The sequence below is a fragment of the Camellia sinensis genome, chromosome 3 (assembly GCF_055761805.1).
Source record: "Camellia sinensis isolate YWXY chromosome 3, ASM5576180v1, whole genome shotgun sequence".
In the NCBI taxonomy this organism is placed as follows: Eukaryota; Viridiplantae; Streptophyta; class Magnoliopsida; order Ericales; family Theaceae; genus Camellia; species Camellia sinensis.
Window position 1 is genome coordinate 93,333,445 of NC_138963.1, and position 16,924 is coordinate 93,350,368.

At 36.4% G+C, this 16,924-nt stretch overlaps 2 protein-coding genes across 2 annotated transcripts; both read right to left on the reverse strand.

Moving 5' to 3' along the window:
* Nucleotides 1–1,961: 1,961 nt before the first annotated feature.
* LOC145821691 (uncharacterized) lies at nucleotides 1,962–4,525 on the reverse strand. Its single transcript, XM_082918245.1, has 6 exons — nucleotides 4,363–4,525; nucleotides 3,262–3,657; nucleotides 3,014–3,099; nucleotides 2,598–2,726; nucleotides 2,275–2,489; nucleotides 1,962–2,133 (listed from the first exon to the last, which is right to left on the reverse strand). The coding sequence occupies exons 1-6, from the start codon at nucleotides 4,523–4,525 to the stop codon at nucleotides 1,962–1,964; spliced, it is 1,161 nt and encodes a 386-aa protein (XP_082774371.1).
* Nucleotides 4,526–12,075: 7,550 nt separating this feature from the next.
* LOC114273137 (transcription factor HHO6) lies at nucleotides 12,076–15,322 on the reverse strand. Its single transcript, XM_028214896.2, has 5 exons — nucleotides 14,822–15,322; nucleotides 14,318–14,553; nucleotides 13,856–14,225; nucleotides 12,745–12,821; nucleotides 12,076–12,648 (listed from the first exon to the last, which is right to left on the reverse strand). Exons 1-5 carry the CDS (start codon nucleotides 15,021–15,023, stop codon nucleotides 12,364–12,366), a joined length of 1,170 nt encoding a protein of 389 aa, XP_028070697.2. The 5' UTR covers nucleotides 15,024–15,322; the 3' UTR covers nucleotides 12,076–12,363.
* Between the last annotated feature and the right edge of the window lie 1,602 nt (nucleotides 15,323–16,924).

The following is a 16,924-nucleotide window of genomic DNA, read 5'->3' on the forward strand; positions in this document are numbered from 1 at the left end:
GTCTGTGGGATGCCAAATCTATGGATTAATTCTTTAATAAACCTAATAACTTCAGTCTGATCCACAGCCTTATAAGGCTTACCTTTGACCCATTTAGTGAAGTAATATGTAGCCACTAGAATGAAGCAATGATGCTTCGAAGAGGGTAGATATATTTTTCCTATCATATCCATTGCCCATCCTCTAAATGGCTATGGCTTTACTACTGCATGCAAATAAGTTATTGGCACATATCTTATCATGCCATGCTTGATATCCTTTTGCATACTCTATGCAATCCTTAAGGATGGTTGGCTAATAATAGGAATGTCTTCGAACCAACCATCTCATCTTCACACCAGGTTTATGGGCACCACAAATACCCTCATGCACCTCAGCCACAGCAATCAATGCCCCATTTAGCCCTAAACATTCTAGTAATAATCCATCTGCTCCCCTTTTATAAAGAGCATTGCCATATACTATATATTGCATGGACTGTAATTTAATCTTTCTACTGGCTTTCAAAAAAGGACCAGTCAAATATTGGATGATTGGATATCTCCAAACATATTCTTCTAAGTTAATTTGGTTAACTCCTATCGTGATACCCCTTTTGACCAAAGGTGGTAATAACTTTTGATATGTTGCTTGATTTATGTCCACTTGGGTGTTACTCTTTCTTTTGAAATTCGAGGCCTTCTGAGCTACATCATTGGCCTTGTGATTCATGAATCTTGGGATATAAGTCACATTGGCTATCTAAAACTGAGAAAGCAAATGCAATGCAGCAACATAATATGGTAACATGCTTGCACTTTGACATTTGAAAATTCCTTTTACTTGGTTGATTACCAATTAGGAATCCCCAAATATATCAACTCCATGAACCTGTAATCCAATCAGTATCTCAAGTCCCATTACTAAAACTTCATATTCAGCTTAGTTATTAGAAGAAATAACTTCATCAACTCTGAAACCATGCGTGGTTTTTATCCCCTGTAGTGACTTAATCACAACACCAATTCCAACTAGAGCATTGGCTTTTGATCCATCGAACCACATTTGCCATGGCTCAATGTTGACCATACCAAGATCTATTATCTCTTGGCTTTCTATTTGACATGGATGATCTGCCAAAAAGTTAGCCAAAACATGCCCTTTTACTGCTTTTTCGGGAACATATTCTAGATGAAACTCTGAAAGAGCTAATATCCATTTACCAATTCGCCCTCTTAGCATAGGTCTAGATAACATATATTTAACCAAATCTGTGATTGCAATTACCAAGACAACAGTTGGCAAAAGATAATATCTTAATTTCATTGTTGCAAAGTACAATGCTAGGCACAGCTTGTCTGCAGCTGAGTATTTACATTCACAAGAATTTAAAAACCCACTAAGGTAATAAACTATTTATTCCTTGCCTTCTTTATTGTCCTAAGCCAGAAAAACTCCCAATGAATCTTCTGCGCAGCAATGTATAACTTCAAGGGTATATCCCTCCTTGGTGGCATCAACACTGGAGGCTTGGCCAAGTAGGCTTTAATTCCTTTGAAAGCAGCTTGATACTCAGCTGTCCACACAAACTCTCCTTCATTTTTTACCTTTAATAAGGAAGAAATTAATTTAGTTTTTCCTACAGTGTTAGAAATAAATCTTCAAAGAAAATTAACCTGACCAAGAAATTTTTGTAATTCTTTCTTACTTGATGGAGGCTTGGCCTCAATGATGGCTTTAGCTTTATTCTGATCAATCTGTATTCCCTTCTTGTGCACTATATACCCCAAGAAGTTTCCAGCTAATACACCAAAAGCACATTTGAGAGGGTTGAGTTTCAACTTGAACTCTCTCATCCTGTCAAAGGCTATTGTCAAATGAACCAGGTGCTCCTCCATAAACTAAGATTTCACAACAATATCATCAATTTAACACTCTAAGTACCCTCCAATGCGATCATGGAAGATAGGGTTCATTGCCCTCTAATATGTTGCTCTAGCATTCTTCAACCCAAATGGCATCTTGATCCATTCAAAGGTGCTAATGTTTCCAGGACACCTGAAAGCTATCTTATAGACATCTTCCTCTGCTATGTAGATCTGGTTATAGCCAGAATGCCCATCCATCATGGACAAAATCTTGTGACTTGTTGAGCTATCCACAAACAAGTCAACTATAGGCATGGGATACTTATCTTTTGGAGTTACCAAATTTAGGTTTCTGAAATCAATGCATACCCTCATTTTGCCATTCTTTTTTACCACAGGCACAATATTAGACAACCACTTAACATACCTGGCTGTTCTAATGAAGCATGCTATAAGGAGCCTAACAATCTCCTCTTTCACCTTTTGAACCACTTTGGGACTCATCCGTCTTGGCTTCTGCTTGTGTGGCATGAAATTAGGCTTCATTGGGAGCCTATGTTCCACTAATGATCTATCAAACCCAGACAGTTCATTATAAGACCAAGCAAAACAATCCCTGTATTGTTTCAGGACAGCCAACAACTGGTTACTGTCATTAGGATTTAACCAAGCACTGATATAAGTAGGTTGTTGTGCTTAACCTTCACCTATGTTGACCTCTTCCAAAGGGTCTTGCACTTGGGCACTCACTGATGCTTCTCCCTTGACTTCCTCTATCTTCGAAGCAACCCTTTCATCTGGTTCAACCTCTATCCTTTCTGGTTCAACATCCTTACTCTCTTCTTCATAGACAAAATCTGTCCACAAAACCTCTTCTTCCTATATTTCCTGAACTTTTCTTTCAATGTCCAATGTACAGTACTTACCAAGAGCCAATAATCTGGCCTTTTGTTGCTCTTGATTACAGCCAAACATCATGGCTTCTCTATCTTGTTCATGTGCCTTTCTGGACTATTGAATTTACGTCCAATGCTAAAAACTTGATTAAAGCCAAGGGTCTGGCTTCTTGGTCTTGATATTCTTACCTACAACCAGGCATCATTGTCATCTTTAGTGACGAACTCTTCATCAGCACTCTCCTACACTAAATGCTTCAGGTGTGCTACTTCATTATCAATCGTTACTTCTGCTGTTCCATCCGGCTTCCTCAGCACATTGAGTGGTACAACCCCTTCAGTGTATACCTTGGCCTCTGCAAAATCAACACAAGCAATAAAAGGCTATGGATCCGTATTGATTTCCACTATTTCCCCATTGCACAGAGCTATCATCATCTTCTGATGTAGAGAGGAAGGAAAACACTTGTTGATGTGGATCCAATCCCTGCCAAGCAAAGCATTATACTTGGCATTACTATCTATAACAAAGAATGTTGTCATGCAATCTCTAGTTCCCACACTCAGGTTGATGGGCAGAATGCCCTGTACCATTTGCTTATCCCCAGCGAAACCAACAATGGTTGTATTGGTTGGGTTCAACCTAGGGTTTCTTTTTCCCAACTTCTTCAAAAAGGACCTTAGAAGCAGGTTCACAGCTGTCCCATTGTCCACTAACACCCTATTCATTTGTATCTTATCGAAGTAAGCTTTGATATATAGAGGCTTAACGTGCTGGGTCATAGATATTGGAGGGTACTCGAAAGGGTACGAGAGGTTAACGCTCACCTCCTCACTTTCTTCATAAGTTTCCATTGGCTTGGCCACCTCTGACTCATTTTGAACCATGCTGGCCTGTGAATCTTCACTAGAAACTGGAATGGGGTCATTATGGCAGCATATAAACCATATTTACTAGCACTGGAGGGAATAAGCCAAACTGTACCACTGGCTGCGATTGCTCTCCTTTCATATGGGTCTGCTCTAAAGCTTGCGAGGCATCCTCCATGCTGCACTCTGGTACCTCAGTGCTGGTGGGTTCCTTCGAAGCAGTTTGTTTAGGATCTACTTCTGTTGGCTTCTCAACCAGGAAGGTCTGTTCAGCTATGAAGGCTTCAAACATCTCATCTTCGGCCAATTCCTTTTCTTGGCCTAGTTCAACTTCTCTTTCCGTCTCACTATCACTTTTTATCAATGCCTTTTCAAGACCTGCTAGGCTGGATCTTTCTTTGGCTTTTAGTTCAGCATGAACTTTGGCCAATTTTTCTCTACTGACATCCTCTTTGATCTTAGGAGCAGACCTTGAACCTTATCTTTCTTCTACCTGACCTTTTGACTGTGCCAAAGACGTTGTTTCTCCACCTTCTCTCAGGTTCCTCTAATACTGGGTGTATTTTTGCTGTATCTTCCTCCTTTGAGACTTGGAAATTATAGGAACCATATCTGGTTCCCTTGTTTTTGGATTTTTTAGCAGAACCCAATTGTTTGGAGCCACTAGAGGGGGCTTGATCATTCTTCTCTTGTCTCTGACAGTCCTGCTTTGGGCAGGTATTACTTTAAGTTTGTTCTGTATGACAAACCAATCTGGAATCCTAGGAACCCAGAACCCACTGCTCTTGCTGTTGAGCCTGCTACTCCTATCTTCACAACTGGCTTTGAGGCAGCTCTTGAAAGCCAACCACTAGGCATGGTTCCCTGACTTATGCCAAATTCAGGCTTCCCTTGAGGCTGATTGCTCACCATGTAATAGTTCGGTGGCCTGGTTTTATGCAAAGGCCTCTTTCCTTTTGATTACATCCAAGTGTCTGGTGGAGTAATCAAGGTTGAATACTATCTAGGGCCAGTTAGGTATGGCCTTTTGTTGTAGGTACTGGCTATTCGGTCTTTCTGTACCTTTTTATAATATTGTTTCCCATCAACTGGGAGCCCCTTCAGCCACTTGTAACACATCTTGCACCTGAGACACATACTTTGCACAGCAGTTGCTTCGAGGGAGTCTTCATCTAGTATCTCTTCACTAGAGCCATCCCTTTGGTCTGCATAGTTCTTTCCACTGGCTGGTGAACTTCTGGTGTCTTTCTTGAAGGCAGCCTTACTAGCCACATACATCTGCACAATGACTTCCTCTAATTCCTTCAAGGATAGATTTTGAAAATCTGGCATACCAGCATTGGTTGCAGCCTCCCCAATCTCTGGAAATGGGTTGGTGTTAATTCCCATGGCTTTATCAGTCTTAGTTGGAAACTTTTGCCTCCCCTTCCGAATCTGTTATTGGATTTTGTCTCGAAAAATAATACAATTTTAGTTAAATGAGACCAAGAATTGTGTCATTTACAGTACAGTTTCCCTTTAAATTCTTCAGGAGTAGGGATCTTAACTCCCTTTGGTAACTTTACTAAATTTGCTACATGCAAATGATCAAAAATGTCATCTGTTTTTGTTAAGTCAAATGAATACTTCCTATGAAAATCTTTCTTTTTAAACTACTGGTCTATTGTAGTGTCTTGCTGAATTAATGCTTCACGGGTCATAGGTTCTTTGCCTATGATCTCTGCTGCATCAATTTCATAATTAGGGTCTCTATAATAGGTCTTATATGATACATTGTTTCGATATTGTTCTTCTTTAAGTAAAGCTTCATATCTAGGCACTTTATAGGTCAATTCTACCAAGTCTCGAAACTCAATTGAATCAAACTTCTTTCGAAGCCTAAACTTCAACCCATTTTGAGCCAATCTTATAAATTCAGGCTCAAGTAGCATGATCCTACATTTGTTTCGTGCCCTTTTAAATCTGGCAATAAATTGAGCAGCCTTTTCATCAGGCCTTTGGCTCAATCTTGCCAAGTCTACCATAGAAATCTCAGGCTCTGTTTGGAAAAATTGGGCATGAAATACTTCCTCCATTTGTTGCCAGGTTTGGATAAAGCCAAGTGTGAGGGCTGCTCCAGTTAGAGAGTTTAGAGAAAGTCTCAGTTTGATGTAATCATTATTTAGCGAACTCACCACTCTGGCTTGTAAACCTAGCAATGTGTTCTACTGTCAACTGATTTCCATTTCCATTATAAAAAAAAAAAAGGCAAAGTCTAGTATTCTAAACCCCCTTGGATATTCATGTACCCTATCTATCCATTATGGGTAAGGTTTTCTGTACACCGGAGTTTGGACCCCCTGAGCCATAGGTCCACATATTTCCCTAACAATATCAGCAATTTGGTCCCTATGAATCATATTTTGTGCTGGTTGGACCACTACTGGAGGAACAAATGCAAGGTTTGGAGAAACTCCATATGCCTGAGGGCCTCTTGGTCTATATATCGGTACATTCACAACTGGTTGTCCTTATTGTACTAGTTGTTGTTGGAGATATGGCTGACCTCTTGGAATCTGTCCTGGGAAAGGCTTTACGAAAGGTGCTACAAGAGGAGAAACAAATGTTATTTCTCTTCCAACCATAGGAAATCCTTCCAACCCCCCGGGTGCGAATTCAAACACAGGATTAGTGAAATCCCGTATGCTAGGTATGGCTTCAAACATAGGATTGAAAAAATCCTCATACCATTCCCTTGTACTGGTCCAGATCCACCAATTTGTATGGTTTCGCTGGTGGGCAATGGTACATTTTGATTTGCTAATGGTCTCGAAGAAGCTTCGTACCATGATAGAGGTACGGGTGATGACCTCTCATGATTTTGATTACTAGTCGGACCATTAGTTTATCTATTATTTTGCATAGGCTGTTTATCTCGAGCTAATCTATGCTGAAAGGAATTCTCGTTCTTTTCAGTCTATCTTACAATAGCTGGTTGATGAGAGTTCATTCGATCCAAAAGGGATGTTACCCATCTTTCCATTGTATACATTAGTTGCTGCTCCATAACATCTACTAAACCTCCCCACTGATTTATTGGTTAGGTAGAAGGGGCAGTTAAAGGTCTAGTTTCGTGGCCCTGTCTAGTATGTTGGACATATGTTGTATATTCTGAAATGCTGGTCTGTTCGACCATTTGCGGAGGATCTGATGGGATAGGTGCATCCATTACATTATCCTCTAGGTTAGGTATTTTCTACCTTTCCTTTCACACCCTCTTCCGGGCATTCATTTTCTTCTCTTGTTTTGTGTCTAGCCATTTTTTTTTTATTAGGTCCCACCGGGTGTGCAAAAAAATATATGTTTGCTTTTTTGGCTTTCGAGGGCTAATAGTGTAAATTTAAGCGTACCGGGCAAGGATTAATCAGTCCTTATAGAATTTTAATTGCCAACCAGTTATCAAATGATTGTGTTGAAGTTCTTTCAGCCTCAATAAATAGGACTTTTACTGGTGGCTTGTTTTAGGAGAAATTCATAAGAAATAACAAGTACAGAACAATTCAGAAACTGAATTTCATTAAGTAAATAGGAACTTACAAAGCAATGACCCAACCTTGAAAATGTTTATAGCAACGACCACTTGAAACTACTCCTAGGAAATAAAGTGTGGTACAAGAATTGAAGTGTTGAAATGTAAAGAACTAGAAATGTAAAACTGGAAAGAAATATGAAGTAAATGAACTAATTTCTGGGTCTAAGTCTGAGTCTGGGTCATTCATTCTGGGGCCTTCTTCTCTATTTATACTTCCCAATGGCAACCGTCGAAATGCGCTTCCACGATCTCTGGTTATGGCCCTGAACAATTTGCTCCCATGACACCTTCTTTGCAGTTGGGCTTCCCTCTTGAATTTGAATTTGAATTTGAATTGTGAGTAACCGTTGAGTCACGTCACTTCGCGCCTTCTAACTACTTCCATGCGACATAGACCCACCATTACCAATATGAACTGCCACGTGTCTGTTGCTGGTTGGAGATTTGCATTAACTCCCCAAATTACCATTTTCGAGCCACGTGTTAAGCTGCGATTGGCCTGTAAAAAATATGTAGCCAACAATATTGTTTTTCAGAATATTTTAAGGCTGAAATATGTGATTTAAGGTTACAAAAAAAGTGGAGGGGCTAGCCACCCTTCCTTAGGCTTGCTTGCTAGATGTAACCTCTTGGTCTTCTTCCATTTTTGCTCATATTTTTTACCTCTTAAAACTGATTTTCGGCACTGTTCTGTGTTGTTTGTAGGCTGTTTAATGTGTTAATTTATGCTTTGAATACTATAGTTGTGTTGTTGTAAGTCCTCATGGATTTGGTGCGTTTAGGATATAGTAACCAATTTGTTTGAGTTGATCGTTTTACTTTGGTTTTCATAGCTTTACATAGTATATTTGGACCCTTGTGATCATGGGAAGGGTTTAAAGCTTAACCACCCCAACACAAGTTTAATTAACTAGTTGTTTATCTTGCTTATCATTGTGTGTTATCTTCTTCAAAAGATGTTCTATGCTCTCTTCTATTTCCATCTTTGAAGAATGAAAATGGATGTTTCATCCTTATTCCATGAGTAGGAAGATGATCCTACAACAACTTTTCATAGCTTTCATTTACTTAGTCTTGTTTTGGTTTTGTTTTGAGGCTATATAAGAGCTCTTGCATCGGAGGTATTAGAAACTCTCTTCTAGTTCCTTTTGAAGCATGGAAATGGATTTTAATCCATGTTCCATGAGTAGGAAGAAGAATCTCTAATTACTTCCCTCAATGATGTAATCTTTTGTTAATAAGCTTCTCTTTCAAACATGGCTAACCTCTTCTCTCCAAGTTTGAGTACTCACTTACTCTTATTTTTCATGAGATATAGTAGGTTTCGGCCGTCTCTTTAAATGATTTCTTAATTAGCTTTAGTTTTGTATCCATTGAATATTTCGTCTCATTGCTTCATGACTCATCATCTAAATACCCTTGGAATGTTTGATGAGTTGTAAAGAAAACCTATTCCATCCTTGAAAATCTTCATGACAAGAGGGAGCAAGAAGCATGAACATCTTTTGGAATCCCTCTGTTTCGCTATGTTCAAGTTCTGTTGTAACAGATTTTTCTCTAGAAATAGTGGTCGATCGGCATTCTTTTGTAGGGCCGACCATCTAATCAAGCTAGCCGACCAATTCTTTTGTACGGCAGTGGTGGTTTTTTAGCAAAACAGAGTAGATCTTGTGGCCAAAACAGAACTGTTTTTGGATTGCGAACTGGGCAATTTCTTGCAGCAAGTAGAGAGGTTTCCGAAGGATGTTCTTGCTTGTGCACACGTGATTCCTTACCGCTCATTCAATTCCTTGGATTACTCGCTTTTAAGATTTGTGTTTTGTAATAATTAGATAATTAGTTCATTCATTTGTGTTTGTAATAATTAGTTAATTAGGACACTCGGACCCTCTTGTGCGAGAGCAAATTTGTAACATTTGATGTATGTCTTTCAACCCCCATTTCTTTCTCCTTTTTATTTACATGCTTACTATGGTTGCATATAGCATCATATTTCCTTTTATTATTCCCATGCTTTATATCCATTTTTGCATACATTAAGGTTCGACTTATCACACTTGATGTCATTACTTATTTCCTAATTGATTGTGCGTGCTACCTCATGCTTTGAGTTGATTCACATATCATGTTAGTAGCCGAATCTAATAATTGCATTCTTGTATGTGATGCATTAGCCACTTTGCATACTAGGATCATGCATTTTCTAACTATCTTCCTTTATTCGGTTTGCCTCATTTGAGTACTACGTGAGCATTTTTTGCTACAGCATATCATATGTGTGTTTGTATTGCCATGTCGAGCGTACTACCATGAGGCTACTTGCTTATTTGAAATATCTTCATGAATGACTATGGATGGAGGCTATTTTGCATAATTGGAATGACTTTGATTAATGTACATATGAGCTCGCTTTTTCTTTGAGTTACACGTATTCAAAACTCTTTTCAAAAAAAGTATGAAATCAAAGCAAATCCAAAGTAAGTGGCGTGGTCGATACTTGTTTGCTTCACATAGTAATGTTAGTATATTAAACAATCAAAACATGAGCATATAATGTCCATAAAATTCACATCATGATTTAGTAGATGCTAATCTTTGATCGAGTGAGTGGAGTGCTCAATTCATGACATTCTCCTCTCATACCTAAGTTCCCAAACCGATACAATTTGATTATGATGGGCAAATGACCTTTGGCACAAGTTACAAGTTTTCTAAATTTCTCAAAAATATTTAGGTGGCGACTTTGAAATATGACAATGGAGTCTTTTTTTGGCATCTTTGATGATTAATGGATTTTCTAAGATTTACCGGATTTAAACTCTTATTCATTTTTCTATTTCACATTGCACTTGTAAAGCCAAACTCAAAACCAACAAGAGTCTTAACTGTAATGCAATCGCATCTGAGTAGACTAAATATCTCCGAAGAGCGTGAAAAACTAACTACAAAGCCCTCGCTAGAAAGCAAAGTTAATGAGAGATTCCATCATTTTCACTCACTCCTCTCACCAAACCGATTTATACTCTATCTTAAATATATATATATATATATATATATATGAATGGCCCTATTAATAGGGGCTCACTTATTATGTCATATGCCCATAAGATTCTCTCTCCATTATTTTGGTTGTGAAAGAGACTCTTTTGTCATATACTTTGGATAATAGTAATAATAATACCAACAGATTGTGGTTTTTAATTGGGATATGACTCGTTAGGTTAAAGGATTAGGTTTGATAATGTTTAACAATTTGACCTGCTAATGGAGGTGTTTGGAAGGATAGAATTTTCATGTTTGTTGGCTCAAAATTATATATAAAGTATACATATACATAACTAAATTATAGAAAATCTCAAAAATATATATATCAGCATGACATGACTCACTCAAAATATCTTTATTGACAGTGTTTAAATTGGATTCATTAGAAAGAAAAAGGAATGAAACCCTTTAAAAGTTTCCAACTTTACTATGCTGTTGTCGATGAATTATGATTTTAAATTATGAGTTTCTAATATTCCTTTACAAAAGCTTTATTTTGTTAATACGTATATTTTTAATATTTTCTCCGAATTTAATTTTATCCATATAAACTTGTATTTAATGTAGAGCAAATTGACAAGGTATTGACAAAAGTCCGGACAATTGCAAATTTGTGAAAAGAATTCAAAACAATTATAAAAATATAGAGTTGTAACTTGTAAATGGTTCTATGTAATGATGCAAATGAAAATTTGGACCTTAATTGCACCAAAGCACACACTTGTATGTATAGTCCTATTTTTGTAATTAATTTAAAAAAATTCACTAATTTGCAATAATTATTAACAAAAGTAGCCAAAATTACAAAATTTAAGAACACCTAATTTGATTGGTCCAAAAGCGTAGGTCCTCCAATCAAAAAGTGTATTAATTCTATCTAAAATTGTAAATTTTATTATTTTAAAACAACTAAAAATTATGTTTTATGTGTATTTTTTGATAATGTGTAAACAAAATAAGAGTCAATTGCGGGACAGGGTTTACTTGTCTACTTGAGCAAATGTTGAGGATAATCTTAAGGAGAAGAATAGGTGGAAGGAATAGAAACCTTACAATATTCTCACAAAGGATAAGTCCAGATCTTGTCTGATGAATTATGCAATATAAAAAAACACTGTTGCTTCACAAATGAGACATTGACTAATGATTTCTTCAAGCCATGTTTGTTTTACACACCCTGGAAATGCTAGTGTCTCATTTTATATTCCACAATGATTCCTAATAGATAATACTCATGACTCATGAGCCTAACATGTCTTTTATTGCCTTTTTTTTAATTTTTATTTTTCTATTTTTCACTTTTAGAGCTTTTTTAGCATGAATTTTCTACATTTTTTTAATTTTTATTTTTTGTACTAAGCCAAAACTAAAAATAAATCAAAAAGTAGTCTAAAAATTCAAAAAATCTATTCGAAAATCAACCCTAAATATCAAAATTTATGGGAAAGTGTAGAGACATTTTTCTCGTACAAAAATCTTATAATTTTTTTTTCGTCTAGCCAAATCTTGAAAAATTCTCTGCAACTTTTTTTCCTGATGGAAAAATTGGAATTGCAAGAATATGTAAAAAAAAAAAAAAGATTATGGGAGAGAAATGGATCAATTCCCACCTATAAATTGGATCTAAAATTTTTGAAGAAAAAAAAAATGTGAATGAAATGTTAGTTAATTTTTTTTTCTCAATTTCTCTCATATTTTCTTATCTTTTCACAAATTCCTACCCAAATCCTAAATCCAAACACATCCTAATTTGAACAAAAATATTTTGAAGAGACCTAAAACTTCAAGCAACTAGGCAGTTCTAATGCTGGAATCAAATAAAAGAAATTAGCAATGCTCAAAGAAATTTATAACAACATAAGGTTGCTATAGCTCAGTTAAATTGGTTATTTTCCGTTAATCATAGAAAATGTTTTTCGTTAACGTTCTTTCTATCGTATCAAACATTACACTATATGAAAAACATTTTCTGCCGAAACATATGGAACGCTCCTCTCCATGTTCTTTATCCCAAAACAAATAAACAACAGAAGGATAGGGAAACTAATCCTGCAAAATTTCACAGCCTCTCTATTGCCTCTCCTTCTTTATGTATGCTGTATTATTTTCATTATTATCTGCAAAATTTCATGATCTATCCATCTTCTTTAGCAGATTTGTGAACTCGACTTCTCCAGCTATAGTTCTCTGATCGCTCATCACCTTCTTCCTCCATGCTATCCCCGCCTGTAGTGGAAGTCCCTCCACTTGTCCCACCTAACTGAAGAGGACCTTGAGGAGATTCAGATTGTGAACTACTTTGCTTTGATGATTCGTCATATTGATCTTGGGACGGCCATAAATCTCCCAAAATGACCGGAGATTGATTTGCAGGACTGGTTGTTGTACCCGGAAATCGCCTTGTATGAAGTCGGTATTTCTGAAATCACAAAGAACATTCAAAATCATGTTCAGAATCAAATTCAATATTTTAAAAAAAAAAAAAAAAAAAAGGGATGAATTTTGCGATACGCACTTGCAAATGACTCTTCACTTCATCGTTGGTGAGTCCATCGACCTGCATGAGTTCTCTAATCTGCTTAGGAGTGGCCACTGCAGAGATTTAGAAAGATAAAATCAGCTGCACATAGATAGAAGTGATGATTCTAAAGATGATTTTCAAGGTGCTAAAACAAACATCAGTTACAAATGCAGCTGAGACAAGAGTTCACTACTGTTTTAAAGTTTTAGGCTAGCAGATTAATTAGGCCTTCAAACATTTTCCATGTCATTCCCTCTTTTAACCCATTTTGTATCAAGATCATATGGAATTGAACCAACAACGGCTAGCCTAGTTGGTCAGAACCCAAGTCAATTTTGTCGCAAGCAAGACTCTCCCTTCACAGGCTATGGCTACCAATGCACCAAAAAGAAAAAAAGAAAAAAAAAAAGATCATATGGTATTGAATGCTTAAATTCTTCTACATAAATCCACTTTGGCAAATAAAAGTAATAAGAAAAGATTACTTGAGAAAAAAAAAGGATAAGGGGAAGGGAGCGTGACTAAAGCCCCTACCTACTGGGGAGTCGGACGGGAGAGGCCTAGAGGGGGCCGGCAAAGCTCTCTCAAGATGGACTTAAGCAATAACTTGACCCTACCACTCCTGGTCCTAGAGCGGAAGCCAGGATCAGAGATAGATGGGAACTGCGTTGCCCTTGTGGAAACTTAAACCCAAAGCCACTTGCTTGCCAAACTCCCATCCTCTAAGCTTAATTAGAAAGGACATTAAGAAATGTGGTTTTTTTCTTTTTTCTTTTCATTTTATTTTATTTTATTTTTTTATTTTCCCTGTGGATTAACATTGAAGAACAAAAACACCAACATAAATATGACTTCTGGGAAAAGGAAAAATGAAAAGGAAAATTCTAATATAACATGACAGGTGTAGAACTAACTCATTAATCACAAAGCATAAGTCACCAGAGAAAATTGCAAACCAAAAAGCAAAAGAAAGGAAAACGCAAAATTGGGAGACAAGATCAAGACTCCTTGTCAACATAATAAAGTCACAAGAGATAATCACAAGTCAAGAATTAAGAAATTTTTAGTTAATTTTTGGTTGAGTTTTCACAATCTGTTTTCTGACCTTGTGAACCCCCAAGTTGTTGCAAGGCACCGACAAACCTCCGATGCAAGTCCGGCGACCAGCATCGTCTCTGTTTCCGGCCAGTCTGCTGGTGCGGCGGCTGTGGTCCACCGCGTAAATTTGATTGACCGTTAGGGGCAGAAGTGGAAACTTTTCTGCTACAACTTGTTCTACAATTCAAACCAATAGAACCAACTTCTTCTCTTGGATTCTTAATTCCAGGCATCAGAAGGGAAAGCCCAGCGGCCGGTGATTCAGCCTCCTCCTCCTTCCTCGTCTCCATTGCCGGAAAAAAAGAGCAACCCTTAAATGGCATAAATGACCTCAACCCAGTGCTGTTTTTACCATCACAACACTTTTTCTCAGCTTCCTATCATCAAAACAAAGGCTATAAATATATATATACATATACACATATATAAACGTGAATGAAAATCTAACCAATTTACGATTCTGTTATACCTTTGAATTCTGTTTCAAATCGTAGTTTGAATCCATATTTCTGTTATTATCATCGGTGCTCCAGAGCTGCACAGAGCTCATCCAATTCATCTTATCTCTGCTGTCCTTTTCCTTCTTCGGTTCCATTTTTTCATCTTGATCATCACAATTGTTCTTCAATGGTATGAATTCTTCAAGTACTGGTTCAATATTTCTTGTCCTAAACTGCATTGATTCCGCCTTCAAAGTTACAATCGCTGCAACAACAACAAATATGAAAACAGATTAACCGAAACCAATCTACAGAAATGAATTTTCTGACCAAACAAACAGGATTTCATGGAAAAAAACAAAACCCATACAATAAAAATCAAAGCCCATCTCATCCAAGAATTGAATTGAATCAAAATCTATACATAGATGCACTAAATTATATAGATATATATATATATATAAGTGAGCAGTGATCAAAATGTTGCTCAGATCGAAATTATTAGCCCCCAAAAAAGGAAAAACCAAACGAACCATCATTGAGAAGAAGCATGCAAAGAGGAAGCTCGCGTTTGAAGGCGTCGATCTTCGTCATTTCTTCTTCTAATCTCTTCACAAAATCGTCAAGCCTCAACAATCTATCTGAAATGCTACCGATCGTTGTCAGTTCTTCGAGAAAGGAGCTGATTGTTTTGGGAATATGATTTGATTTGAGTTCCGGAGGAATTGAACCCATCTTCGATCGTACCCTTTACCTCTCTCTCAGATCTTACTTTGATTATTATCAATAGCAAGAGACTCTGAGAAAGAAAGATGTATACATATATATATACGGAGAGAGAGAGAAACCGGAATCTATAGAGAGAGAAAAGGGGTTCTTTGTAAGGGGGGGGAGAGAGAGAGAGAGAGAGAGAGAGAGAGAGAGAGATTCTGTTTAGCAACGCCGGGTTTGGACAGGGAGATAACATAAATGCAAATTGAAAAGTCACTTTCGCGTCGTCGCGTATTCAAGCTATCTGCCACTCATCTCTCTCTCTGTACACCGTAAAAAAATAATAATAATAATAATTAAAAAAATTATAAAAAAAAAAATTTAAATAATGATAAATCTAATCTAAAAAGTGGACAAAATAATAGGTTCAATGAATATTTTTTTATTAGTAAAATTTGTGAAATAGTTTAGTGAAAAATTATTTTGTTATTTTGGGATGATATTTTAATTCTAATTTTATCCCTCACTATTTGTTTAAATTCATATTTATTTGTTCAAATTTTTTGATTATTTGTTCAATTTTTTCTTTTATCTGTTAAAATATCTGTCCAAATAATTTTCAATCTGTATAATTTTTTTGACTATCTGTTCAAATATTTCCCTATATGTCAAATTTATATATTTTTTTTATCTATCTGTTGAATTTTTTCCTTTTTTTTCTTATTAGTTCAACAAAAGCAGTCACAATCTTCAATTTTTTTTATTTGTTAAAACAATGATTTGTTTAAATTTTTCCCTATATCTGTCGAGCATCACCAAACTTGTTGAACCTATCTATGTTAAATAATTGAGTGGTGATTTAGAGCACTAAATTTGAAGCTCTAAAAACACCACTAATGAGGTGGCAATGTAAAGAAAAAAAAAAATAAAACAAAACAAAGGCCAAACTATCACATCAGTGGTAGGGTCCACATGATGCCACATCATTAGTGGTGCATTAGTGGTGCTAAATTAGTGGTATGAAGCATTTTTCTAAATAATTATCTGTTGAACTTATCTGTGTGAAATTCTTGTTAGAACGAGAGACCCATTTTAACATATCGATTCAAAAATCACTAAACACACACAAATCTAAAAGCAAAATCACAGATCTGTTGTCAACACCACTGAAAACATATATCTCAAAACAAAATCAAAGATTTGTTGCCAACAGATCTAGATTGAAAATTTTCAAACCCAAAGAACCAAACAAAACAAAACAAAAAACCCAAATCTCCATTCAAGGTACCAACTAGTTCTTCACAAGATGCAATTACACGACAAAATATAGATCTAAAGAAAATAAATCTGTGTGTTTCAGCTCCTCTTGCCAAAAAAAAAATAAATAAATAAAAATATTAAAAAACAAAACAAAAAACAACCTTAGCTTCTCATATTAGTTGTTGAATTAGAAAACAACAAATCAAACAAAAACTTTACACAATTGAAGTAAAATTGTACTTGAAAGCTTCGATGAATTGAAAATGAACAAAAAATTATAGTACTTGTAAAAATCAAACCAACAAGATCAAATTTTTGAATTTTCTGTGTTGTTGCTTCTTTGAGTTTTCAAACTTCAACCACAAGATCGAAACATACGCAGGGGAGACGTACTTAAACCGTTAGATCTTAGGCGTCAGAATACTGGCGATCTACCTGAACCGTTGATTTCCATTCTCCGATGACTTGCCACTCATGAGATGAAAAAGATAGAAGAGAGAGAGAGGGAGAGAGAGAGAGAGAGAAGAAAGCATATTTGTTTCATTTAGGGTTTCGACCTAGGGTTTCAAGTCATATTGGTTCTACTTACCGAGATGGAACATCTGAGTTTCGATCTCTGTTTGATACAATGGCTAAGGTTTCGAGAGAGAAAATAGACAAAAGAA

Excerpts from the sequence above, each read along its gene's own strand:
- LOC145821691 (XM_082918245.1), bottom strand. The coding sequence starts at position 4,525 with ATGGTGAGCAATCAGCCTCAAGGGAAGCCTGAATTTGGCATAAGTCAG. Across the intron at positions 3,658-4,362 it reads GTTCCTAGGATTCCAGATTG|TTTCTAGTGAAGATTCACAG; the intron begins GTTTGTCATACA and ends ACCCCATTCCAG. Across the intron at positions 2,727-3,013 it reads AAGTAACGATTGATAATGAA|GAAGAAGAGGTTTTGTGGAC; the intron begins GTAGCACACCTG and ends CAGGAAATATAG.
- LOC114273137 (XM_028214896.2), bottom strand. The coding sequence starts at position 15,023 with ATGGGTTCAATTCCTCCGGAACTCAAATCAAATCATATTCCCAAAACA. Across the intron at positions 14,226-14,317 it reads ATTTGAAACAGAATTCAAAG|GAAGCTGAGAAAAAGTGTTG; the intron begins GTATAACAGAAT and ends TTTTGATGATAG. Across the intron at positions 12,822-13,855 it reads ACAACTTGGGGGTTCACAAG|TGGCCACTCCTAAGCAGATT; the intron begins GTCAGAAAACAG and ends AAATCTCTGCAG.